Consider the following 27,583-nt stretch of genomic DNA (forward strand, 5'->3'; position numbering starts at 1 on the left):
AAGAAGTCGTCAATTTATTCTCTGTTTTTGCTTCAGCTAAATCGCTCTGGATAATTCCCTGAGGCAGCGGATAGGAATTAGAAAACCGCAAAACGCTGGCCGCATTGGAGATGTTAATGAAGCGGTCTTGGATTAAAAAAAGAGTAAAACCTGGATGTCTCATTCTGTCCTCTTTTTTTCTGGAAATTATAACTGAGTGGTATTGGTAGTCAGTAAACAATAAAAATCAATACTCCACTCGTATGAAACGATCTATATTCTTCTTAAACCAGTTGATTAATCATGCGTTAAGCATTTTTTAAAGCACACTGTTTATGCAGGAAAAGGCCTCGGAGTTAAGGAGTACTACGCTTATAGTCAACGCATGATTAATCAGCTGGTTTAAGAAGAATATAAGAATGAGTGACAGAATATAGCTCTTTTTTCTGGAGCCATATGGTAACCCTATGCCTGGCACCTGAGCTATGCCTGGCATCTGAGCTGCGGTTCCTCGGTGTCAGTGAGTGCGAGGCGGACAGGGACGGTGCTTGGCGTTGGGTGTGCAGAGTGATATGGAGCCGGACTCAATCATCGAGGACATGACGATTGAGCTGATGAACACTGCAGTAATGGAAGGGTTGTCCGGGTGATTTAGGGTTCTGAGGGCCCACTGAGAGGAAGAGCAGAGAGAGACACCCTTGCAGCTGCAGTCATCGCAGGACCTTACTGGTTTGGAGGGAGAGAGAAAGGAGCATGGAAGGGTGGTGGAGGGAGAGAAAGGGGTCAGGGTGGTATGGAAGGGTAGTGGAGGGAGAGAAAGGGGGTCAGGGTGGTATGGAAGGGTGGTGGAAGGGGCAGATGCTGATGGAATTAGTATGTAGGGAAAGGGGAGAGAGACATAAGGGGAAAGGATACTGGAGGGAATTGGTTTGGCAGGAAAGAAAGGGGGCAGATGCTTATGGAAGTGGGGGGAAGGGAAAGGAGAGAGTGAAATGCCAGACCATGGGTTTGTGGGAGAGGGAAGGAGAGGAGAGAGATGCCAGACCATTGGAGGAGGGAAGGGAAGAAGATGGATGCCAGACCAATCGGGGTGAAGGGAGAAATGGAAGAGGGAGGCATACAGACAGTGGTTTAAAGGAAGAGTGACAAGAAGATGAGGAAAACAGAAACTAGAGAAGACAAAGGTATAAAAAAAAAAATTCTTTTTTTGCTTTAGTGGACATGTGTCACTGTTTCTGTGGTGTTGCATTGTATGCAGAGTTCAGCTTCTTGGTTCTGTTTAACCTTTGTCTACGTATTTCTATTTTATCTCCCCTTTTACAAAACTGTAAAGCGTTTTTTTAGCGCCGGCCGTGGTGATAACAACTCTAATGCTCAGAATTCTATGAGAGTCTGAGCTGTTACAACCATGGCTAAAAACCACACTACAGTTTTATAAAAAGGGGAGGGGTTAGTTTGTGATTACATATTCCATACTAGGCGAAGGTATTTTCTGTGTTCTGTGTGTTCAAAAGACATGGCTTTCTGTTAGGATTGACTGCAGGATTGATCTGTACTAGTCTGGCTTGTTTAATTTTACAATGGGTGTATTGATAAGAACATAGGAACATAAGATTTGCCGCTGCTGGATCAGACCACTGATCCATAGTGCCCAGCACTCCGCTCACACGGCGGCCCTTAGGTCAAAGACAGTGCCCTATTTGAGTCTAGCCTTACTTGCGTATGTTCTGTTCCAGTATCCAACCTTGTCTTCAATCCATGAAGGGTGCTTTCCCCTATAACAGCCTCCGGGAGAGCGTTTCAGACTTCCACCACTCTCTGGGTGAAGAACTTCCTTACGTTTGTACGGAATCTTTTCCCTTCTAACTTTAGTGAGTGCCCTCTTGTTCTCTTCACCTTGGAGAGAATGAACAATCTCTCTGTCTCTACTAAGTAAATTCCCTTCAATATCTTGAATGTTTCAATCATGTCCCCTCTCTGTCTTCTCTTTTCAAGGGAGAAGAGGCCCAGTTTCTCTAGCCTCTCATTGAATGGCAACTCTCCCAGCCCCTTAACTATTTTTGTCGCTCTTCTCTGGAACCTACTATGGCCTTTTTCATGTACAGCAACCAGTGTTGGATGCAGTATTACAGGTGGGGGCGTACCATGGCCCGGTATAACATCATGATAACCCTTTCAGATCTGTTCGTGATCCCCTTCTTAATCATTCCTAGCATTCTGTTCGCCCTTTTCACCGCCGCCGCCATGCATTGCGCAGACGGTTTCATTGACTTGTCTACAAGTACTCCCAAGGCTCTCTCCAAGTATAGCACCGGACATCCTGTATTCGTGTTTTGGTTACTGCCATGCATCACCTTGCACTTATCCACATTGAACCTCATTTGCAATTTCACGGCCCATTCCTCCAGCATATTTATGTCTCTTTGTAGGTCTTTGCAATCCTTCTGTGTCCTCACTACTCTGATTAACTTTGTATCGTCTGCAAATTTAATCACCTCACTTGTACTGCTCACTGCGGTATGTAAGATGCTGCCTTTTCCCAGGTACATTCTTGTGTGACGTGTGGATTGTTACTAAAAATCATGTTTTTCATACAGATTGGTGGGGGGATCAAAATTCATATAGATGGGGGTGGTCAAAAAATGATGGGCCCCAGTGTCACATATGCTAGATACGCCACTGGCTCCAGGTACAAAAGTTTAGATTGTGAACTCACAAATAATACAAAGAAAGATGAATATATGACTTACGGAAACTATAATACTGTATGTACACAGATTGTATATATAGGTAAGATATACAATTGTATATCTTACCTATATACACAATTGTATATATAGGTAAGATATACAATATACTTATCTGAGGAGAGTGTGTGGTGCAGTGGTTGGAGCTACAGCCTTAGCACCCTGAGGTTGTGGATTCAAATCCCTCGCTGCTCCTTGTGACCCTGGGCAAGTTACTTAATCCCCTCATTTCCCCAGGTATACTAAAGTTTGAGCCCACTGAGACAGATAGGGAAATATGATAAAATACCTGAGTGTAAACCACTTAGGATATAAGTGGTATATAAATAAATATATTTAACTCAAGTATTGTAACACCTTTACTGAAGCTCATGCAGACCACTCTGAATCGACGCCCCAGTAATTAGCAGCAGTAAAGAAGCTTCCAATAAACATAGGGACAGAGGCTGTACCTGCATGTAATGTGCACAGCATTGCATAAGTCTAGTAACATTATAGAAATGATTAGTAGTAGAAATAATGCTTCATATGCAGAATATGATTTATAAAAACACATCAATGTTTCTGAGAAAAGCAGGATTACAAACCCATTTAGAACATGATTGATGCACCAAGATGGCTGACACAGGGGTTTGTCAGGTGGTCCTAGTTTGGATTATTTTGGTATTAGCATGTCAGTGACAGGAGATGGGAAACTGCAACTAGCTCATCCTCACTGGTGGATGTTTATGACATTGGCTTGCAGGACACATTGAACAACATTTTCTCTTGTTCCAGGATGTGTTTTTCACTGTGCGTGGCATGCACCTTGCTTTTGACCTCTCTAGTTGCTCTCAAGGACACCCTGCTTTGTGGGGCACGGGAATTATTTTCATCCTGAGGTTTCAGGAGGCCATCGATTTTCCACGGACGTCATTCAAGTTCAGCGATCAAAACAGGCCTGTTTACTCGCCTTCCTTCCCCTTACATTCCACTATGTGCAGCCTTGAGAGCTCAGTGTTCCTCTTGCTCTGTTTCTGTACAGCATTGTCTATCGTGTGTGCTTTTGTCAGGTGACAAGCTCACAAAGTGCAAACCTGAGTAGTTTTAGTAGAAAACCTGCTACCTAGCCTCCCTTGCTTCTTCTCTCTCATTGAGCAATTAGACAGGATTAGAGAAATAGCATGACAGGGCTGGGTCAGGTGTGTTGGTGTCTGGGCTGTCACTGACAGTCTTATTGTGCTTAAGGCACTCTCTCCCTGTGGATTATAGTTTATGTGATTATTATGACTATATGGCCAGTGATGACTTCTCCTGCAGCGCATTATAGCATTATAGTAGTGTGAGTCCCTTGGAATGGAAGAGTCCATTCTCGCATCTCCATTTCAATGCTCTTTTAAAATTTTCATGTTTAATTAACCCCCTCCTTTACAAAACCGTGCTAGCATTTTTTGCGCCTGCCGCCACAGTATCATAGAATTCCTATGAGCGTCTTGAGTTGTTACTGCTATGGCCAACGCTAAAAAGCATTTTGCTACTGAAGGTGGGCCTGGAGCCCTGATAAATTGAGCCACACAGCAGGTTAAAGTAGGATTACCAGATTTTACTTTAGTAAAATCCAAACCCCTAGACCTGCCCCCAGGCCCGGCCAGTTCCACCCATCCCTGCCCTGTTTTGCCCTAGTCTCACCCCCAATCCCGCCCTAGCCCCACCCCCTACTGCCTGCTCTTGTCAGGCATGCGCTCTAGCCCCAACCCCTCCTGCCCGACGCGATTTCAAGGAAGTTTTCAAAACCTGAACAGACTCCCAGACCCCAGATCCCCTGACATGTCTGGGTAAATCCCAACGTCTGGTAACCCTAGATTAAAGGTGAACAAAAAAATCATTTATTAATGTGCCAGGTGGGGGGTATGCCGTTCGTTTCACTGGTAGGGAAAAAAACAAACAACCCAGTTCTTAGAATCATGATTTTCTTCCTGGGGCCTGCTCCTGCAGGCCCACAACATGCACTATTGTCTTGCGAAAAGACAGTTTGCTCATCTTGACTCTGACCCGAGTCCAGAGATAACGTTTGTCTCTTAGAAGAGGACATTCGCCAGGCTGCCTCCACCTTGGTTTTTATGCAAAGTTCCACAAGGTTCCAACATGAACTCGGCTTACTTGAAGATAGTGGCCGTAAGCATCTGAGAGCATCTGCTAGGGAGGTAAAATTCCTTGATGAAATTAAGGACTGCTTTATGGAGTAGCTGGTTCAGGAACTGACAAGAAGTGAAACAATTCTAGACCTGGTCCTTTGTGCAGGAGGTAAAGGTGCTTTGACACACAGCTCCCGATTGGTAAGGCCCAACTTTAGTATAGGAAGAGGCGGTCGGAGCATACAGCGAGTGATTTCTTTCACTCGCCGGTGCTCCGGTTGCCCTCTCCTGCCTCTCCAGCTGCCCTCTCCTGCCTCCCCTGCTCAGACATTTTTGGTAGGAAAATACCATGAATGACCGGGATCGTGAACCGCCAACCGCAAATTCACGGGGCAGCACTGTACCTCCAAATCAGTGGCACAGCCATGGGTGAACATCTACAAAAAATTCTCACACCCTTTTTATGGCTGGTGGGGGATCCCCAAGCCCCATCAGCTGCAAGAGTCCTCCGGCAGCAAGAACTGCTCCCTCTCTCATTTGCTCTCACCAGCAGCATTGTCCAAGCACTGCTGTCACACTGGTCTTCCCATGACACATACTCTCAGTTTTTACACGTGTGAAAATGGAGCATGCACAGTGAGGGCAGTGGCAGAAAATAACAGTGTCAGCAGCTAGAGAGGAGGACCCAGGCCCATAAGCCTCTTAACCACTACATTTATGGTGGAAAATGTGAGGCCACCCAAACCCTGATATACGAGGGGGTGCTGGAAAGTTCTCAGTCCAACCAAGAAGGGAATGATGTGGAGCCATGAAACTTACAAGTTATTCCACATATTAACCTCTAAGTTCAACACACTTGGCACATCGTGTCTGAAGTTTCTGCAACCCTTCCAAAAAATACTCTGATGTCTGGTCACCGAAATACTGCTCCGCTGCTACAATCACCTCCAAATCACTCGAAAATTGTCAACCTTTCAAACTCTTTTTAAGGTTTGGAAACAGAAACAGACCTCATATTCTGCAATAACTGTTTGGCTCCTTGGAAGATAGTCAGTCATTACAACACATTCCTGATTCCAAAACATTGTGGCCATGACCCTTCCTGCTGACTTTTGGGTCTTGAATTTCCTTGGCCTTACAGAATCTGAGTGCTGTTGGACTGTTGTTTTGTCTCAGGATTATAGTGGTGTAACCATTTTTCATCAACAGTAACTTTCCAAAAGATTGGCACCAGCTCATTGAAAATGCTGTAAAATCAACTTGGAAGAGTCCACCCAATGTCGTTTTTCATCAGCATTCAAACATTTGGGCACCCACTTAGCTGACATTTTCTGCATACCCAGCTGCTTATGGATTATACATCCAACACGTTCCCTGAATATCTGTAATGTCTCAGCAATTGTTTTATCCAATATTCATCAATCTGCCAAAATCAGGTCATGGACATGGTCAACAATTTCAGAAGTTGCACCGTTTGAAGCCTCCCAGACCTTGTTGCATCTCCGGTCTCGAAATCTCCATGCTGCAAGTTTGCACACCACTTCTTCACTGTGGAGTATGATGGGCATTTGTCACTCAATGTTCGTATCATACATTCATGGATTTCTTTTGGAATTTTCATCTGCAGGAATAGGATCTTCATGATGGCTCAGAGTTCCACACTTGAAAATTCCATACTTTTCGTTGATGTGGTTCAATCCATGATCTGAAACAATGTCAAAACATAGCATTATGATTATGCAAATTGGCACTTTGCAAAATAAAACACTCTTTTCGGCTACAATGTAAAATAATGCTCAGAATTTAGGAAGTTAGTTGGGCTGAGAACTTTTCATTCCCTCTCATACTGCCATATAGGTGCCACCTACAGCCATAATGGCTATTGAAATGGTAGACAAGTGGGTATAGTGTGTTTTGGGAGAGTTTTGGAGGGCTCACCATAAATTATAAGGGGGTTATGGTGAGATGTACATCTGGCACCCTTTATGTGAAGTTCACAGCAGTGCCCTCTAAAGTGCCTCACTGCTCTGTTGGCATGTCTGTGTGGCCAGTCCATTACAATGCTGGCCCCTATCACATCCAAATGGTCTAGATTTGGACGTTTTGAACTTGGACATTTTTGTGGTTGAAAATAGTGAAAAAAGTCACACATCCTAAGGCTGGGCATCCTGACAGTCAAGATGTCTAAATAGGTAATTTTTAAAAAAATTTGGACTTCTAGCAGTTTCAGAAATGGATGTTTTCCCCGCCCCGACATTCGGACATCTTGCGGGAAATAGCCAAAGTCAGACATTGACTTTCTATCGAAAATGCCCCTCCACGTGTCATTGCAGAAACCCAATGGCCTTGAGATGCCCTGCCAGACACTCTGGCAGATATACAGGGCGCATGACTAATGCATACAGCCTTCATCCCGATCTTGGCATGATTTTCCTATGGGATGAGAGGAGGTGTGCATGCTTACCTTTCGCTGAACTCTGCCAGGACAGGCCAGCAACAGTGGGAGCACTAAGAACACAGGGAGTTTGAAGTTTAATGGTGCTGATTAATCATTACAAGGAGAATCTGATAACCTGGAAACAAACAAGTCCAACCTGAGTGCACACCAGAAACAGAGGTCAGAGTGAAGAAGAGCTAGAAGAGTAGCTAGACCAGGGAGGCATCCCACTCCGAGAATCCACACGGCAGCCTAAGGACCTCGGAGTACGCAGAAAATACACAGTAGATTAAGAGTGGTTTGCAGCTTTCCTAGGTTCAGGCTGGTTACGGACAGTTCTTGCTGCATTCTTGATTCCTTTGTTAGCACTTGATTAGGAGAATGCGAGGGACAAGGAAATACAGGCATGTGATTGAGACTCCAGATCCAGGGAAATGGGAGGTAAGGAAACAGAGAGTGGAACTGCTTTTTCTATTATTTTCTGTCATGGTTCTTCAGTGTTGCTGAATCAGATATTAAATAAGTTATTTAGACACTCAAGGTGCTGACTGAAAGCAATGCACACAAATTACTTACACGTTGTCACATGTTGGGAAAAGGAACCCACCCTACATGTTTCCTTTATCTCCATGACTTCAGGAAGTGGCTGGAGCTGCCGCTATTTTCAGCGGATTATGGGGGGCCTCCAATGCATTCAGGACTCAAAATTTCCCTGTGAAAGTCCTATTGGTGCATACCTACTTTTATGACCAGAACTGTTCACTTTTTTTTTTTTTTGCATGGCTAAAAATAGTATATGTACTTTTAATAAGGGATGGACAGCTGGAAAATATTTGTTTTGTTTGGCCATTTGTCGTTTTCTGATACTAGTGCACGCTTTTTGGAAATAATATGCCCCTATGGAAAGAGGTTGCATATTATTTCCTGATAGGGTGCATATACATTCACAAGTTGTGCATGGATGGTGGTTCCTCCGTCAAGAAAGATCATGTATTATTTTTGAAACAGTGCACCCTTTTTCTGAAATAGTGCTCCTTCTGGAGGTGAGGCACGGCCTAGTGGTAGTGACTTGAAGAAGGCACAGATAGTTTATTAGCATACGCATGCGACTCCCGAGCTCCAAGCTGGCTTCAGAAGTGCCGAAAACAGGACGTTACAGAGATATTTATACATTCTTCTGGCTATACAACTGAATTCTAGAAAAAACTTTTCACGTGTTACTTTTCTTAACAATCATTGGTCCTCAGCTCACACTAGCAGGTCACTAGCAAGTCACTTATCTAGGCCCTGCAGTCTTTCTTTTGCATGTCGTTTATGCTGAGATAGCCATAAGAAGTTAGAATGTCCAAGCTAACACTCAGTACAGGCAGGCTAGAACATGAGATAAGTTAGGTCTGCAGCTAAACATAATTCAGCATTTTATTAAAGAGAAAACTTAGTTCAACACTTAGGAAAACCAGTCCCAAACTCCTTTAGTAGAGCTGCTGCCTCTGCACCCAGAGGTTGTAGGATCAAAACCCCAGTGCTGCTCCTTGTGACCCTGGGCAAGTCACTTAATCCTCCATTGCTCACCACTTTGAATGTGTAACCACATTTGTATACTGCCATGGAAAGGCAGTATACAAATCCTATACCCCTTCCCACATAGTGCACATTATTTGCAAAGAATATATACTATCATTGGCTAACAACAAAGCATGTAATATTTTTTTTTTCTGTTTTGTAATGACATAAGATGCGTTGTTGACATTTTCTAAGTCGTTGCAAGAGACAGCCCTTTTTTCACATGGAAAAATACAAGTTTGCCATGTAAATCGATTTGATTAGTATGTTTCATAACCTCTTGTTTTGTTTACCTGCATCATTCTGAGCTGATATTTTCAAGGGCACTGTTGCAAAGTGACTTTCCTGTGCAATTAAATGGCAAAGGCCAAGTTTCAAACAGTTCTGGTAAGGGGGTTTTTGAGGTGAAATAAAAGACCACATTTAATCTTACAGTGAAATCCACTGGACTAAAGATATTTATGTAGGGGATGCAGCCTGAAAAAAAAGGGAGTAATTTGTACACAAGTCCCTGCCTACTTTTATTGAAAACTAGCAGGCTAAGGTAGTCAGTTGTCACTAACTAAATCCCATAATCCAGGGCTAGTGTTGTAGTCCAGGGCAGAAACTTGAAAATTGGTCTCTAAGTCTGCTGCATTTGATTAGGAATTAAAGTTCTTCTCCCGAAATATAAAAAGCATTTGAAACATGGTTATTTACTAAGGCTTTCAGATACAGCTGGGCTTTTTATTTGGAAGACTGTTTAGAATTCATTTTCTCATCTGCTCAAGAACTGTAACTTTAATTCCATTTGGATCATAATCTTACTGCCTTTCAATTTTTAGGCTTGTTGTGTGTTTTATGTTGTCGATTCTTTCTACTGTAAATCTCCCAGTTGTTCTATAACTATGGGAGTCCTTTACTAAAGAATAGCTCATGTTAGCTGTCACGAGACCCATTATATTGCTTTGGGTCTTGCACTACTAATCTATAGTAAAACAGCTCCTGTGTGCAGTATATCAACTAACTAAATTAATCAATATGTTAAACTGTACCTGCTGTTTACCACCTTGGATGAATCGCTTCATAAAGGCAGTTAATAAATCCCGAAAAAAATAAGACTGTCAGATCTCAAGAAAATGTTATATGCAAAAAAGGCTCTCCAGAAACAGGAGATGCCACCTAGAGACAGTAGCACACTTTTATTAACTTCAGAATTGGATGGAAGAACATTTCCTTAAAGTATCTATGATTGAAGACTTTGAACATTTCATGTTTACTGGTTTAATAATATTCTTGTGGGGAAATACAAATAGTAACCTGTGAGGATTAGTACTAATTAAATCCACTACTCACAGCTCTAATAATATTCAATAAATATTGAATAAATAAATAAATATATATAAAGTGCTCAGACCCAAACCATAAAACATTTGTGATAACTACAAACTCATGGCTGTCTTATGGGACCATCACTGCGCTTTATTGTTCCAAACCACTCTAATCGCATTTTCTTAACATTATAACGAAAAATAAAGATATGTGATGTTCACTTATCCGTTTGAGTAGTTGAGTGGTTGATAAACATGAAGACAGCCAAAAGAATCTAAAGTGCCAGTGCGATAAAGGTGCATAGATAGATCATTAGCCAAATGACCCCCCCGACTCGAGTTTCAGTAACCCTTCCTCAGGAGGGGACACTTAGACTGGCCATGATCACCTCAGACAGCATAAAGAAGGGCAGACCCAAGGCGAAGCCTGCTCCTCCTAAGTCGTACAAGTTGCCTCCCCGGCGCTACCCCCAGAAGTCCACGCCGGCTTTTTCCAGGCCGCCACCTTGGCATCAGCAGCAGCAGAGGGCCCCTCAAAAGCCTCAGACCCCTGCAGCAGCCAAGCCTGCGCCGTCCTTTTGACTATCCCTGTCGGAGCGGGCTGGCCCCCTTCGTCCTCGAGCCTTCTCCTCTGCCTATCGGGGGCCACCTCAGTGCTTTTTGTCACCACTGGGAACTGATTACTTCAGACAACTGGGTCCTCTCTGTCATCAGAGAGGGATATTCCCTTCATTTCCGGACGCTGCCTCCGGACCTGCCCCCAAGAGAGTGTCATTCCAACAGGTTGCAACTCCCCCTTCTTCTCCAGGAGGCTCATGCCCTCCTTCGCCTTCGGGCGGTGGAGGAGGTCCCTTTGTGTCAGCAGGGCACCGGGTTCTATTCCCGGTACTTTCTAGTCCCCAAAAAGACCGTGGACCTGCGCCCTATCCTGGACCTCCGGGTGCTGAACAAGTTCCTGGTCAAGGAAAAGTTCCATATGCTCTCTCTTCCCACATTGTATCCCCTGATGGACGAAGGGGACTGGTTGTGCTCACTGGATCTGAAAGAGGCCTACACTCACATCCTGATCCACCCGGCCTCTCTCAGGGTTCCTTCGCTTTCAGGTGGGAGACCTTCACCTGCAGTATCGGGTCCTCCCGTTCAGGCTCGCTTCATCCCCATGGGTCTTCACAAAGTGCCTCGTGGTGGTGGCGGCGACCCTGCGGTCGCAGGATCTTCAAGTGTTCCTGTACCTCGACGACTGGCTCATCAAGGCACCATCATGGCAGGAGGTTATTTCAGCGACCCAACGGACTATTATGTTCTTTCAGCATCTAGGCTTCGAGGTCAACTTCCCCAAGTCCCAGTTGTGCCCCTCTCAGTCTCTGCAGTTTATAGGGGCGGTGCTGGACACGGTTCGCCTCCGCTCGTTTCTGCCTCAGCCTCAGCAGGCCGCCCTCATTCATCTGTGCCAGCAGGTCTCCTTTCAGTCCATGGCCTCAGCCAAGCAGATGATGATCCTGTTGGGACACATGGTCTCCACCGTTCATGTGACTCCTTTTGCCAGACTTCACCTCCGAGTGCCTCAGTGGACCCTGGCGTCCCAGTGGAGACAGGACCGGGATCCCGCATCTCAGCACATTGCAGTGACTCCCTCCTTGAAGCGTTCGCTCCGCTGGTGGACGCTCTCTTCCAATCTTTCCAGAGGTTTTTTCTTTCTCACGCCCCCTCCGCAGAAGGTCCTAACAACAGATTCCTCCGCATATGCCTGGGGGGCTCACCCGATGGCCTCCAGATTCAGGGTCTTTGGTCAAGCACCGACCGTCACTGCCACATCAACCTGCTGGAGCTTCGGGCCATTTACAATGCTTTGGTAGCCTTTCGGCATTTGCTTCAGGATCACATGGTCCTGGTGCGCAGGGACAACCAGGTGGCGATGTATTATGTGAACAAGCAGAGGGGTACGGGTTCCCTGTCTCTTTGCTGGGAGGTTCTTCGGCTCTGGGAGTGGGCAATATGCCACAACATCTTCTTTCGAGCAAAACTGCCTGGTGGACAGGTTGAGTCGCCTTCTCCAGCCGCACGAATGGTCGCTCCATTCCTCAACTCTGCATCAGGTGTTTGCTCGATGGGGGACGCCGCCTCGCCCTTCAACCACAAGTTGCCTTGCTTCTGCTCCAGGATTTACTTCCCAGATCGTCTTGAAGCGGATGCTTTCCATCTAGATTGGACGGGACGGTTCCTCTATGCGTTCCCTCCATTTCCTCTGATTCTGAAGACTCTCGTACAGCTCAAGTCGGTCCATGACACCATGATTTTGATAGCTCCTCGGTGGCCCAGGCAGCCGTGGTTCTCCCTTCTCCTCCGACTCAGTACCAGGGAGCCTCTTCTTCTGCCTGTATTTCCTTCTCTGCTGTCTCAGAGCCAGGGTTCGCTGCTGCATCCCAATCTGCAGTCTCTACACGTAACAGCGTGGTTCCTTTCCACTAACTCCCTCCTTCGGTTTTTCTCAGTCGGTGCGGGATGTCCTCGAGGCCTCTCGGAAGAGTTCCACTAGAAAAGGACTAGATTTACTGCGTGGTGTGCTACGCATCGCGTGGAGCCACTGTCTGCCTCCTTGTCCTCCATGCTGGATTATCTGCTGCACTTGTCTCGGTCTGGTCTCAAATCGACTTCTGTTCGAGTCCACCTCAGTGCGATTGCTGCCTTTCATCAGCCAATTGATGGGAATTCGCTCTCGGTCCATCCGGTGGTTTCCCGATTTATGAAGGGCCTTTTCAATGTCCATCCTCCCCTCAAGCTCTCCCCCCCCCCCCCCCCCGGTGGTTTTGGATCTTAATGTGGTTCTGGCTCAATTGATGAAACCTGCATCTGAACCCTTTGATAAGGCTCATCTGAAGTATCTCACTTGGAAGGTGGTGTTTCTGATTGTCCTCACGTCTGTGCGCAGAGTCAGTGAGCTGCAAGCTCTGATGGCGGACCCGCCTTTTACTGTTTTTCTTCATGACAAGGTGGTCCTTCGTACTCATCCTAAGTTCTTGCCTAAGGTGGTTTCGGATTTCCACCTCAACCAGTCCATTGTTCTTCCGGTGTTTCTTCCCAAGCCCCATTCTCATCCTGGAGAGGTGGCGCTTCACACTCTTGACTGTAAGAGGGCGTTGGCTTTTTACCTCCAATGCACCCAGTCTCATTGGACGGCTCCTCAACTCTTCATATCTTTTGATCCTAATCGGTTGGGGCATCCTGTTTCCAAGCACACCTTGTCCAACTAGTTGGCTACTTGTATTTCCTTCTGCTACACTCAGGCTGGTCTCCCGCTGCAGGGTCGGGTCACGGGGCATAAAGTCCGAGCGATGGCGGCATCTGTCACTTTCCTCAGGTCCACGCCTATTGAAGAGATCTGCAAGGCCGCCACTTGGTCCTCGGTTCATACATTCATCTCTCACTACTGTATGGATACTTTCTTCAGGCGCGACGGCCAGTTTGGCCAGTCGGTTTTATGTAATCTGTTCTCCTAAATTGCCAACTCTCCCACCGTCCCATCCTGGTTAGCTTGGAGGTCACCCACATGTAGAGAATATGTTGCCTGCTTGTCCTGGGATAAAGCACAGTTACTCACCAGGCAGATATTCTCGCAACCCTCCCACCTCCCCGGGTTGGCTTCTTTGCTAGCTATCTGAACTGAGGACCACATTGTGGAGATGCGTCCTCTAGCTGAGCTGGAAGCCACACGCATGCGCGGTGCAGCACTAGCAAACTTTAAGATCTTTAATCAAGTTTGCTTGAAAAGCTGTCCACGACGGGGCTCCGTGGATGACATCACCCACATATAGAGAATATCTGCCTGCTGTCCCTGGATAACACCTGTTACGGTAAGTAACTGTGCTAATTAAAGGTATGGGGGAAGGGAAGGAGGGGCACACATGGCAGGCAGGATTGGAAAAGGGGCAGAAACAAGGGTGGGGGAGGGGTGCCTCCATCTCGGGTGCCCCTCAGCCTCGCTATGCCACTGCATGCACTCATTCACACAGCACTTCAGTAAATGAGCCCCCTAGTGCTGGTACATCATAATCAATACCCTATATAAGGCTCTGGTGAGACCTCATATAGAATTTTGTGTGCAATTCTGCATGCCACACCTTCAAAAAGATATAAAAAGGATGGAGTTGGTCCAAGAGGAAGGCTGCTAAAATGGAGTATGGTCTTCGTCATAAGGCATATGGGGACAGACTTAAAGATCTCAATTTGTATACTTTAGCGGAAAGGTGGGAGAGGGGAGATATGACAGAGACGTTTAAATATGGTCATAACCCGGGGTCTCTGATGAGCGCAGCAGACCACCTGGGCTGCGACAGAATACTGGCCCGCAATGTCCTCTTTAGCTTGGGGGTACCCTTCAGATCTGGCAATGACTAAGCTGTGGTTAAACCCCAGTATTTTGGGTAAGAATTTCCCTTTCCAGCAAAAAGAAGGAAACTTCCACCAAAGGTTCAAGTTCTTAGAAAGATTTATTATTCTTGGCCACTGGCCAGGTTTTGTTTGGATTCAAAGCACCCTGTCTCACACAGAACAATTCCACTGTTTCCAAAAGCAAAGAATATCAGCAGTAAACAAAAATACAGCTTTTCCTCCAGTAACAGGCAAACAGCTAGCAGGGCACGTGCCTAGGGCCCGAAATGGTCAAGGGAGCCCAATGTAGGAGGGCATCAACATTGTTTTTTCCAAACGGCGATGGACCCCTCCAGCATCGATCGGCAACGCGGGCCCCCCCCCAATCGGCAATGCGCCTCCCCCCATTGACGGAAAGTAAGATAAGCAAGCAACATGGGTAAGAAAGGCAACGAGAATTGTAATTGTGCAAGGGGTGCTACTTGCCCAAAGCTTTCCTCTGACGCAGCTTCCTGTTTCCGCCTGGGCACATGGTGGGGTGGGGCGGGGCAGGGGGCCCAGTGTACTTGTGTCCCTAGGGGCCCTCGACGAATTAATCCTGCCCTGGCAGTTAGGTAAACTTCCAACAATCTTAACTTCTTTGTCAGCACTATGCCAGGTACAGACACTAGATCCAGAGAGGTACAGTATAGCAATACTTACAGGCAGGTTCTTAAAGTAGCTAATGACAGTGCTTAATTTTAGCAAGGTATTTTGCCCCTTTATACAGGCCAATCAGGTTCTTTGCATTCAGGAAGCTTTTGCCCAAAGAGTTCTTAAATAACTCTTTCTGGTTATAAGTGAAGCAAAAGGTACAACTATCAGCTTTACCTCCTTTACAGCCCAAACACTAGCAGACATGAAAAAGACAGTTCTTAAACACAGGCTGGTTCAGCATTCAGAACGGCTTTCAGACACAGCTGTTGCACTGCACTGCTCCTAATTAGCTGCCTCCATTCAAATGTACTTCAGTGCCAAAACCCCAGCCAACAAGCAAAAGAAAAATAGCAAAAACCAAAGTTTTCTTTGAGCTAGTTTGAAAGGAAAAACCCACTAGCTCACAAATGATACTGTTCCTAAGCAGGTATGCTCCTGCCAGCACAAGCCACTTTTTTTCCAGGCAAAAATAGTCAAAACAAAAACACAGTTCAAGGCAATGTCCTCTTCAGAGAGTTAATAGCACAACTCAGCACACTCACTTTTACAGCAGTTGATTTCCATCAGTTCCACACTCGGTTCTGGTTCATTCCCTGCTGCTCGCAAATCCATAGTTTCCACATTACTCAGCTGTTCCAGGACTGGGGTAGAATCAACTTCCTGCATCTCCCAGTCTTCTTCCAGCCTCTTCCTCTGACTCTCTCACCTTACCATTTAGGGAGCTCAAAACCATGCCCCTTCTCCCTGGCTAGGTCTGCCAGAGGTCAGACTTCCCTGCTCCTTTCTTAAAGGAACAGTAAGCATTTAAGGTGAAAATCTCCTGCCGGGATTTAAAGGCTTTCCTGCAAGACTTTCCCTGTCTCAGGCTGGCTATTCCAGGGATAGTCATCGCCTACATCAGGGGTCTCCAAAGTCCCTCCTCGAGGGCCGAATCCAGTCAGGTTTTCGGGATTTCCCCAATGAATATGCTTTGAAAGCAGTACATGCACATAGATCTCATTCATATTCATTGGGGAAATCCCAAAAACCTGACTGGATTCGGCCCTTGAGGAGGGACTTTGGAGACCCCTGGCCTACATGTTCCAGGGCACTGACCTGGTCAGCTCTTCTGCACTGGGACTGTCTAACCTTCACACTCTTCGTAGGAATAAAACCACTGCTGGCAGTGGGTTTGTTACAATACCTACATGATATAAATGCGCATGAGTCAAGTCTCTTTCATTTGAAAGGACGCTCTGGAATGAGAGGGCATAGGATGATGTTAAGAGGTGATAGGCTCCGGAGTAATCTAAGGAAATACTTTTTTACAGAAAGGTAGATGTGTGGAACAGTCTCCCCCCGGAAGGGTACACCAACAAATGCTCACACGACAATGGCGCCCCGTCAATTGCGCTAGTGTCAGGGTAAGGTTTAGATGAGGATTAAATCCTCATCTAAACCTTACCCTAACACTAGATACCAAGTGGATAATTTATTTGTAGTGGGGGGGGGGGGGTCGGTGCGTGTATTTGACGGGGCACTATTGTCCTGTGCGCATTTGTCAGGCCACGCCTTGAAGAGGTGGTGCAGACAGAGACTGTGTCTGAATTCAAGAAGGCTTGGGATAGGCACATGGGATCTCTTTGAGAGAGGAAGAGTTAATGGTTATTGCGGATGGGCATACTGGATGGGCCATCTGGCCTTTATCTGCCATCATGTTTCTATGTTAATACATTTTCACTATAGAGGCTACAGAGAAGGAAAGCAATGGTGGCATCAGTCCAGCTTTTTTTTTTTTTTGGTATGCAAGTGTTTTGCAAGACAAGCAAAACATTTTATTAAATTTTAACTTTTAAAAAAATCTTTATTCATTTTAAAACCAGCATAAAGTGCAACATATTATCAATCAATTAACTCAATAGACAGCACTCAATTCCTTCTAATGATACAATAAATACATAACCCCCTCCCCATCCCCACCCATCCTTCCTAAAAGTGTAAAAACATTTAATATTATGCAAATAAACAAGAACCTTGCAATCCAATAATAAATTAATTACATACCTCCCTCCCACCCACCCATCCTGGATACGTATAATCAAAGGGCTAAATCCAATAATCAATCTTTACAAAATTTTGTCAATGGGTCCCAAAAATCCTGAAATTTTTTTATAATGTCCCAATTGTATTGCTCTCATATGTTCAAATTTATAAGTTTGGCCCAAGTATTCCCACCAAAAACTATAGTTTAATCTATACCAATTTTTCTAGTTTTTCAGAACAAGTTGTATAGCGACTCCCGAATTGATGAAAAGTAATTTGTTGTTATGGGAATTTATTGGACTCTTGGTCCTCATTAACGTGCCAAACAGCACAGCATCATATGTCAATGCCACTGGATTTTCCAGTATTCTATTGATTTGACTCCAAATGGATTGCCAAAATTTAAGTATCAAGGGATAAAAGAAAAGCATATGATCCAGTGTCCCTATATCGAGATGACAGTGCCAGCATCTATTTGACTTAGAACTATCTAATTTTTGTAATCTAACAAGGGTCCAAAATCTTCTATGCAACAAAAAAAACATGTTTGTTTCATAGATGCTGACGCTGTACATCTCATCCTCCAAGTCCAAATTCGTGGCCATTGAGACATCAGCTTATTTATTAAAAATAGACTGAGAAAGAAAAATAACAGGAGCTGGTCCAAGAATTAATGGCTTCCAGAAAGAGCTGTCTGAATCTCAACTTTTCACCGAGTAGTCAGAGGATCAGCCACTGAATATAAATAGGAAGCACAGAGGTACAAGCAAAACTCATTTTTATTTTTTACAGACATGGCTGGCATTAAAATTTTCTCATTTTGGTGACCTGAACTTTACTGGAGAACATGAAATCATAGACCTGGCCATCCAAATGAATAGTAGCCAGGAACAATCTACTTTTTATTCAGACAGTGGTGTCCCTTTTAGGAAGACATTTGGTATTCTTAAAATACTGTTCATAGGACATGCTGCTCCGTGATTTCAGTTGCATCACCCTTGTATATACGGTAGTATATCAGTATAACTACTATAGTTATCTTGTTAATTAGTGGTTCTGCAGGCGGAGAAGGGAAATAAAGTTGAGATTGTGGTTTATGGTTATAGTTTATTAAAAAGTTTCTATACCACTAAGCTTGAACAGATCACAGCAGCTTACAAAAGATCAGGGCCGGATTAAAGGATAGGCCCAGTAGGAACGTGCCTAGTGCCCAAAATTGTTAGGGGGCCCGCTGAAGGATGGCAAAGAGAGAGCCCTTTTTTTTTCTTTTTTCAAAGAGCGATTGGCGGCATCGGCATCAGGCCTCCCCCCAACCCCCCGCAACTCCCCGGCACTCAAGATCGTCAACGGTCCTCCTTCCCCTCCCCCCCCCCCCCGTATCAACAGCACTTCAGATTGGCAACACAGTACTCAGCCCAAAGCTTCCCCTCTGACGCAGCTTACTGTTTCCGCTCAGGCAGTTTGATTCAGAAGGAAGCCTTGGACTGAGCATTGCGTTGCTGATTTGAAGTGCTGTTGATGCTGGCAGGGGCCCGTTGCCGATCTTGAGTGTCATTGCGGGGGGGGGGGCTGTTGCCGATCTTGAGTGTCATCATGGGGGGGCCCATTGCCGATCTTATTGCCAAAATCGGAAAGAAAGGTGAGGAAGGGAGAAAGATGGACCTGTGGTGGATGGAGAGATGGAGAGAAGGGGGCAGATGATGGAAGTGTGGAGAAGGGGGAGAGAGAAGAGGGCAGATGATAGAAGTAGGGAGAAGGGTGAGCAAATGCTGAATGGAAGTGGAGAAAGAGAACACATACTGGATGGAAGGAGGGATAAAGAAAAAGGACATATTCTGGATGGGGGAAGAACATAGAGTTAGTGAGATGGAGGGGTGAAGGAAAGGGGTGGCATGCTGCGGGTAGACACAGTGGAAAGAGGGAAACTGAGGACTGCATAGTAAGAAAGAATTTAATTTAGACGGAGTTAGAAAATAAAGAAGGAAGACCAGAGAAGAAAAGGAAAGGGAAGAGAGAGGAGAGAGAGATGCCAGAGAACAGGGAAGGACACAGAGATATCAGATCTGAGCGGAGGAAATGAGAAGAGAGAGATGCTAAAAACCACAGGGGGGAGGGAAAGAGAGATGAAAGGAGAAAGATGCCAGACCTGAAAGCTAATTAAAAAATGTATTAGTTCAATAAAATGGTATTATCTTATTTTCCATTTTTTGTTTTATTTTTATTTGTTAATTTGTAAAGTGATTTGTTATTTCTCTTTTTTCTAATTTACATCTGCTATCTTTATATTTTGTTCAGTATTGGGGGAAATGAACCACTGTTTCTTCACCCCCTAAACTGTACCGTTCCTTCGGTTTGTAGCACAAGCCAGCATGCTGAATGCTCTGCACTGCTCTGATGGTCATAGAATTCTTATGATCGTCAGAACAGCGCAGAACATTCAGCCCACCATCCCGCGCTAAAAACCTCTTCTGTGCTTTTGTAAAAAAAAAGGGGGAGGGGTTAGTTTGTAATTACTTATTCCATACTGATTGAGGGTGGCTCTGTGTCCTGTGTGTATAAAAGACATGGTTTTCTGTTAGCATTGACCAGCCTTGTTAGGCGAAATGCATCAGGCATGGTTCCTGGGAGCACCTTAAATAAACCTGATTTGAATCTCCTTATTGTCTGCCGATCTTCTTTTCTTCCATGTTGGATTCTTTGGTGGACCACTTGCCTTGTTGTTTTGTTAAAAATTAATATACATGGAGTGGAACGTACCAGAGGAGTTACAGATTTGGTTTATACATACATATGGGTTAAAGTTGGACGACAGAGTGAGGCAGTTGAGAGGAGTTGCAAACTTGGTTATTACTATAGACCGGGGGTCGGCAACCCGCGGCTCCAGAGCCGCATGCGGCTCTTTTCCACCTTTGCTGCGGCTCCGGTAGTGTGTCACGCAGGCATGCAGCTTACAAGTCCGGCGTCGCGGCGGGAAATAGCCATGCTGAGCAGTGAGCTCAGCACATACACAGATGAAAGCCTTGCTTGCTGATTGGTCCGGCGGCCCCGCCCCGCCGTGCCGCCGGACCAATCAGCAAGCAAGGCTTTCATCTGTGTAGTGCTGAGCTCACTGCTCAGTATGGCTATTTCCCGCCGCGACGCTGGACTTGTAAGGTGCACGCCTGAAAAAGAAATCATCCTGGCCGGGGTCGGTGTCATGCTCCGGAGATCTACAGCCTTCCTATCTCCCTCTCCCTTCTACCTGCTTCCGGCCACATCCCCTGCTCCGCGGCTCTCTTCGGCAACTCAGCAGCAGCGATCGACACAAGCTTCTGACGTCGGGGCCTACCCTCTGCGAGTCCCGCTTGTTTCAACTTCCTTTTTCCACAAAGGCGGGACTCGTAGAGGGAAGGCCTCGATGTCGGCAGCTTGTCTTGATCACTGCTGCTGACGAGTTGCTGAAGAGAGCCGCAGAGCAGGGGGGTGTTGCCAGGTGCAGGTAGAAGGGAGAGGGCCAGATGCAGGACTCATGGGTGAGGGAGGAGAAGAGAGAGAGAAAGAGAGAGGGGAGGGAAACAAAAGGAAATATTTCATACTGGGCTGGGCCGGAGTGGAGGGAGGGTGGAAAGATTCTAGCTACAGGGTGCAGTAACAAAGGAAAAGGGGGGAAAGCTGAAAATGGAGATAGTGACACAAAGAAGAGAAAGAGTAAGCAGGACCTACTGAATAAGGATAGAGATACAGAGGGAACATGAAGAGGAGGTGAAATAGAGACATAGAAGTAATACTGAAAAAGTGTGTGTGTGGGGGGGAGATAAAGACATTGAAAGGGCAAATGGTGAACATGGGGTAAAGACAAGGACAGAGACAAATGAAGATTCTGAAAAAATGGTGAGATAGGGATATAGGTGAGATGGACACAAAGAAGGGTGATGCTGGAAAATAGGTGGAATGGTAATTCTGACAGACACAGAAGGGAAATGCTGGATCAAGGAGAGATGGGGCTCAGGCTGGATGGAATGAGGAGAAATGCCTTGTTGGCCCGGAACTTCCTCTCCTACGTCAGAATTGACGTCAGGGAGCGGAATGCTGGTCAGCGCAACACTTCTGCAGGGAAAGCTTGGGATGGCGGTGGCTTGGGGGCTGTTCCCCGATTGCGGTGGCAGCAAACCGAGTGGCTTGGGGGAGGGCACGGAGACAGAAAGAAGGGGGAACAGGGAGACAGAAAGAAAAAGTTGGGGGAGAGAATGAGATCTGGAGGAGAGGAAACATACAGGAGGCTGAAAGAAAGGAAGAAAGATTGGATGCACAGTCAGAAGAAGAAAGTGCAACCAGAGACTCATGAAATCACCAAATAGCAAAGGTAGGAAAAATGATTTTATTTTCAATTTAGTGATCCTGTATATAGCATTAAGATAAGAAACAATATATGCAGTGTTAGATTTGTTTTATAATGGTTTTGCGGCTCCAAGTTTTTTTTTCTTTTCGAAAACGGGTCCAAGTGGCTCTTTATGTCTTAAAGGTTGCAGACCCCTGCTATAGACTTATGTTTCGGATAGTATTACTGCTGTACAATGCATTTGAACACTTTTATATACGTATGGAAAGGGTTCAGAGTTAAAGTCCTGGGCAAGTAGGTGAGAAGGAAGGGGTGATTTGTTCAGAGATGTTTGGGGCTTGCATTAAACTAAAACTACACTGGCACTGGTATGGTAATCTTTGTAGTTTGTTTTGAATTTTAAAATAAAAGAAAAAAAGAAATACAAGTGGAAATAAAGAAGTGAATAAGAAAACAGGTAAATGAATGGGGTTGGGGGTTGGGCGGGACAGTGCCAGGGTGGCCCAGTGTACTTGTGTGCCTAGGGGCCCTCGAAGAATTAATCCTGCCCTGCAAAAGATATCAAACAGAAAAAGGAACTGCATTTATAACAAGAAAGATACATATCTACATAAAATCAATCTACACCAAGAAGATACACTTCATCTTCTACTCACTCACTACATGGGGAAATTTATCCCAAACCTCCATCTGCTAAATTAAATGCCACTGTGAAATAATATGTTTTAAATAAAGATTTAAACCTCTTAAATGAACATTCACCATGAATTAAAATTGGTAAACTATTCCATGAAACTGACACCAGCCAAAAAATACTGTCTCATGTGGCTTCCTATCATATCCCAACCTGTCCAGTGGCGTACAAAGGGGGTTGCACAGCCGGCCAGGTCTGGAAAATTCCTGGGCTGCAACAGCGACGGCACTCAGCGGCATCAGCACCGCCCCCCCCCCCTCCATGACGGCACTCAGCGGCATCGGCACCACCACCCCGTGACAGCACTCAAGTTCAGCCTCATTCTCCCGGCATCAACAGAACTTCAGATCGGCAACAGGTGCTCAGTCAAAAGCTTCCACTGACTCAGCTTCCTGTTCTGCCCATGCAGTTCAGTCAGAGGGAAGCTGTTGACTGAGCACCTGTTGCCGATCTGAACTTCTGTTGATGCCGGGAGAAGGAGACCGAACTTGAGTGCTGTCGCGGTGGGGGGCACCAATGCCGCTGAGTGCTGTCGCGGAGGGGGGGCTTTGCTGATCTTGTTGCCAAAATCAGAAAGATGAGGAAGGAAGAAAGATGGGCCTGTGGTGGATGGAGAGATTGAGAGAAGGGGACAGATGATGGAAGTGGAGAGAAGGGGGAGAGAGAAGAGGGCAGATGATGAAAGTGGAAGGAAAGAGAGAGAAGGGGCAGATGATGGAAGTGGGGAGAAGGGGCAGATGATGAAAGTGGGGAGAGAGAAGAGGGCAGATAATGGAAGTGGGGGGATAGAGAGAGAAGGGGCAGATGATGGAAGTGGAGAGAAGGGGGAGAGAGAAGAGGGCAGATGATGGAAGTGGAAGGAAAGAGAGAGAAGGGGCAGATGATGGAAGTGGGGAGCAGGGGCAGATGATGAAAGTGGGGAGAGAGAAGAGGGCAGATAATGGAAGTGGGAGGAAAGAGAGAGAAGGGGCAGAAGATGGAAGTGGGGAGAAGGGGCAGATGATGAAAGTGGGGAGAGAGAAGAGGGCAGATAATGGAAGTGGGGGGAAAGAGAGAGAAGAGGTCAGATGATGGAAGTGGGGAGAAGGGGCAGATGATGGAAGTGGAGAGAAGGGGGAGAGAGAAGAGGGCAGATGATGGAAGTGGAAGGAAAGAGAGAGAATGGGCAGATGATGGAAGTGGGGAGAAGGGGCAGATGATGGAAGTGGGGGAAAGAGAGAGAAGGGACAGATGATGGAAGTGGAGATAAGGGGGAGAGAGAAGAGGGCAGATGATGGAAGTGGTGGGAAAGAGAGAGAAGGAGCAGATGATGGAAGTGGGGGAAAGAGAGCGAAGGGGGCAGATGATGGAAGTGGAGAGAAGGGGAGAGAGAAGAGGGCAGATGATAGAAGTGGGGAGAAGGGAGAGCAAATGCTGAATGGAAGTGGAGAAAGAGAACATATAGTAGATGGAAGGAGGGATAAAGAAAAAGGACATATGCTGGATGAAGGGAAGAAGATAGAGTTAGTGAGATAGTGGGGGGGGGGTGAAGGAAAGGGGTGGCATGCTGTGGGTAGACATAGTGAAAAGAGGGAATTTGAGGACTGCATAGTAAGAATGAATTTAATTTAGATGGACGCAGAAAATAAAGAAGGAAGATCAGAGAAGGAAAGGGAAGAGAGAGAGTAGAGAGAGATGCCAGAGAATGGGGAAGGAGACAGAGATATCAGATCTGAGCGGAGAAAATGAGAAGAGAGAGGCTAAAAACCACAGGGGGGAGGGAAAGAGAGATGAAAGGAGAAAGATGCTAGACCATAAGGGAACAGAGGGAAGATGATAGATGCCAGACCAAAGGAGGGGTCTAGAGGAAAGATGGCAGGGGGAGACAGACAGTTTCTGGAAGGGGCAGACAGTGGATGGAACAGGCAGATGCTGGATTGAAGAGACAGGGCAGACGCTGGAAGGAAAAGAGTGAAAAGAAGATAAAAGCAGAAACCAGAGACTACAAAAGGTAGAAAAAAAATCATTTTATTTCTATTTTGTCATTAGAATATATCAGATTTGAAATATGCATCCTGCTAGAGACATAACTGGGGACAGCAAAGCACAGGCAGTGCTTCTTTAGCTTCCAGCTGGCTTAGGGCTCTTTCGGACCAGGGGGCATTCCCCTAATACTATTCCTGTCATGTGTGACTGCAGTATTCTGTTAGCATGATATTTCTGTGTAGCATTCTATAATAATTTGGCTTGTTCAGTTTTCTTGATAGTAGAGGGGATATATGTGAAGGGGAGGGGAGACAGAGGTTTTGTTGGTCCTTGCTCTGTATATTTATATTTATAAAATGACAATTGTACAGAATATTGTTTCTTTGTATACTTTAATAAAATATGTTCAATATAAAATCATAACTGAGACTTATGCAGATGGGATCAGATGATTTGCGGGGACTGAGCTTGTGGAGATGGGGCGGAAATGTGTTTTTTAAATTATAGTCTTAGTAGTTTGCCGGTCCACAAAATAATTCTTTTATTTCTGCCGGTCCACGGGTGTAAAAAGGTTGAAAAACACTGCTCTAGAGCAGAGTCGGCAGCTGCGCTGAAGTGCAGGAAGGTCCTCTGATGACTTGTCTGCCGGCTTTGCTCCGGAAGAAGTAAGTTATGTCGGAGGGGGTGGACCCAGCAGACGCAGTCATCGCGGGTCCTTGCCGCAACTCCCTGTGTCTGCCGGGTCAACCCCCTCCTGGAGTCATCGCGGGACCTTCCAGCATGCGGCTGCTGACTCTGCTCCAGAGCTAGTACGTCAGAGTGGGGTGGACCGGCAGCTGGCAGCTACAGTCAGCGCGAGAAAGGAGCAGGACTGCTGGAATGAAAGAGTGGTGCAGGGAGAGAAAGGGGGCAGGGTGGAATGGAAGGGTGGTGCTGATGGAATTGATGTACAGGGAAAGGGGAGAGAGACATAAGGGGGAAGGATATTGGATGGAATTGGATTGGAGGGAAAGAAACGGGGCAGATGCTGATTGAAGAGGGGTGGATGGTGAGAGAAAGGGCAGACATTGGATGGTAGTGTGGCGGGTAGAGGGGGAGCCTATGCTGGATGGAAGTGCAGATGGGAGAGATAAAGGAGCAAATGCAGGAAGGAAATGGGAGGAGAGAAAGAGGGGAGCAGACGATAGAAGTGGACAGAGAGAGGAGAAGGTACTAGATGGAAGGGGTAGAGAAAGAGGGCACAGGATGGAAGGAGGGGATAAATAAAAGGAGGGCACATGATGGGGGAAAAGGTTTGAGTTAGGGAAATACTGGAGGGGGTGAGGGAAAGAGGTGGTGAGCTGTAGGTAGACAGTAAAAAAGGAAATTGATAAGAGGGTAGTAAGAACGTAATCTAGATGGATGCAGAAAATAAATTGAAAAGGAAAATGAGGGAAGAAAGGGATTGCAGAAGAGAGGTGTGGGAGAGGGAAGGAGAGGAGAGAGATGCCAGACCAATGGGGGTGAAAGGAGAGATGGAAGGGGGAGGCATACAGTTTCTGGAAGGGGCATAGAAGGAGAGAAGATGTCATATAGAGGCAGAGAGATGGCAGACAGTGGATGGAAGGAAGTGAGGAAAGCAGAAACCAGAGAAGACAAAGGTAGAAAAAAAATTTCTATTATTTATTGCTTTAGGAGACGTGTCACTGTTTCTGTGGTGTTGCATTTTATGCAGAGTCCAGCTTCTTGCTGGTTCAATTTAACTTTTGTCTATGTATTTCTATTTTATTCCCCCTTTTACAAAACTGTGGAGCGTTTTTTAGCGCCAGCCGTGGTGGTAACAGCTCTGATGCTCAGAATTCTATGAGCGTCAGAGCTGTTACCACCATGGCTAAAATCCACACTACAGTTTTGTAAAAGAGGGAGGGGTTAGTTTGTGATTACATATTCCATACTAGGCAAAGGTGTTTTCTGTGTTATGTGTGTTCGAAAGACATGGTTTTCTGTTAGGATTGACTGCAGGATTGATCTGTACTAGTCTGGCTTGTTTAGTTTTACAATGAGTGTATTGATGTTATACTGCTCACTGCATATGTAAGATGCTGCCTTTTCCTAGGTACTCATTTGTGATGTGTGGCTTGTTACTAAAAATCATGTTTTTCATACAGATGGGGGGGGGTGCCAAAAAATGATGGGCCCCGGGTGTCACATATGCTAGGTACGCCACTGAACCTATCTATAAGAGCTGATCTTAAAGTCATTCCTGGGATATAAAGTATTATCACTGATGCAAAATAAGAAGGTGCCCTGACATACAAGGCCTTATGAATTAAGGTCATCATCTTAAATTGAAATCTATGTTGTATGGGCCACCAATTAGAGCGCAAACAAAGGGACGTGACATGCTCAAATCTACTTGTGTTTCCCAACAGGATCTGTATGTAGGGTCTATAAACATCTCAAATTGTCTGAAGAAGTACCAATATCAACAATGTGACCATTATTATTTTCTCCCTTTGTTATACACGTCCAGGGTGGGTCGGGGGTTGGGAATATTTTATGTTTTCTTATGTTTAAGAACAATTGTTGGATATAAGGGAGGATGACATTTGATGTGAGTTAGAATTTGATGATATATTAAGTGATGTTAAAGTAGAAAATGATTGTATCTTATGTTACACTTGTTGAAAGTTTTAAAAATGAATAAAGATTTACAACCCCCCCCCCCCAAAAAAAAACCAATATGACCATAATCCAGTCTGTATATCAGTAAGGCCTGAAACAGTGTAGCTCTCTCTTCTCCATAGTTTGAAATACAGAATTTATAAGGGATTTTTAGGATTGTAACACTATGGGCTCCTTTTACGAAGGCGCATTAGAGGTTTAACACGTGCAATACCACGCGCTAAACCGCGGATGCGCTAGCTGCTACCGCCTCCTTTTAAGCAGGCGGTAGTTTTTGGCCAGCGCGGGGGTTAGCGCGTTAACCCCACTAGTGCGTCTTTGTAAAAGGAGCCCTATGTAACATGATTTTTGTTCCTGGTCAGTAAGTGTAATTTCCTAATTGTTCATGCCTAAAAAGTATTGAAAAAGTCTGTTATTTCCATAAAACTTTGCTTTTATAAGCAGGATAATAAAATTTTGCAATTTACCTATTTAAAATGTGAAAACGCCAAATTTTCATCTTTTCACTCTTATAAAGTCATCAAAGGAACATATGAGCACCCTCCTGCCGGCAATCATTGAGGGCGGGTGGGGGGGGCCTACCGGCAGGAGGGGTTGGACTCCCTCCTGCCACAATTGTTCAGCGGGAGGGGCGGAGACTGGCGGCCGCAGCCGCATCGCTATACTAATTGCAGCAGGGAGATCCCTTGCCGCGATAAGTATAGTG

The 27,583-nt window shown here is 45.6% G+C and overlaps 1 protein-coding gene across 3 annotated transcripts in view; it reads left to right on the forward strand.

The window, feature by feature from the left end:
* The window catches only part of GCKR (glucokinase regulator), a 181,272-nt gene that overhangs the window by 81,276 nt on the left and 72,413 nt on the right, over positions 1 to 27,583 (forward strand). For 2 of the 3 annotated variants that reach the window (XM_033938442.1, XM_033938443.1), the window contains exon 1: positions 7,475 to 7,718. The exons of the other annotated variant lie outside the window; for it this stretch is intronic. In XM_033938442.1, coding sequence (XP_033794333.1) covers positions 7,659 to 7,718 — 60 coding nt within the window. In that variant the 5' untranslated portion in view covers positions 7,475 to 7,658. Of the gene's footprint in view, positions 1 to 7,474; positions 7,719 to 27,583 lie in introns of those variants that run through there. 3 annotated transcript variants of the gene reach the window in all.

This window comes from Geotrypetes seraphini, chromosome 3 (assembly GCF_902459505.1).
Source record: "Geotrypetes seraphini chromosome 3, aGeoSer1.1, whole genome shotgun sequence".
In the NCBI taxonomy this organism is placed as follows: Eukaryota; Metazoa; Chordata; class Amphibia; order Gymnophiona; family Dermophiidae; genus Geotrypetes; species Geotrypetes seraphini.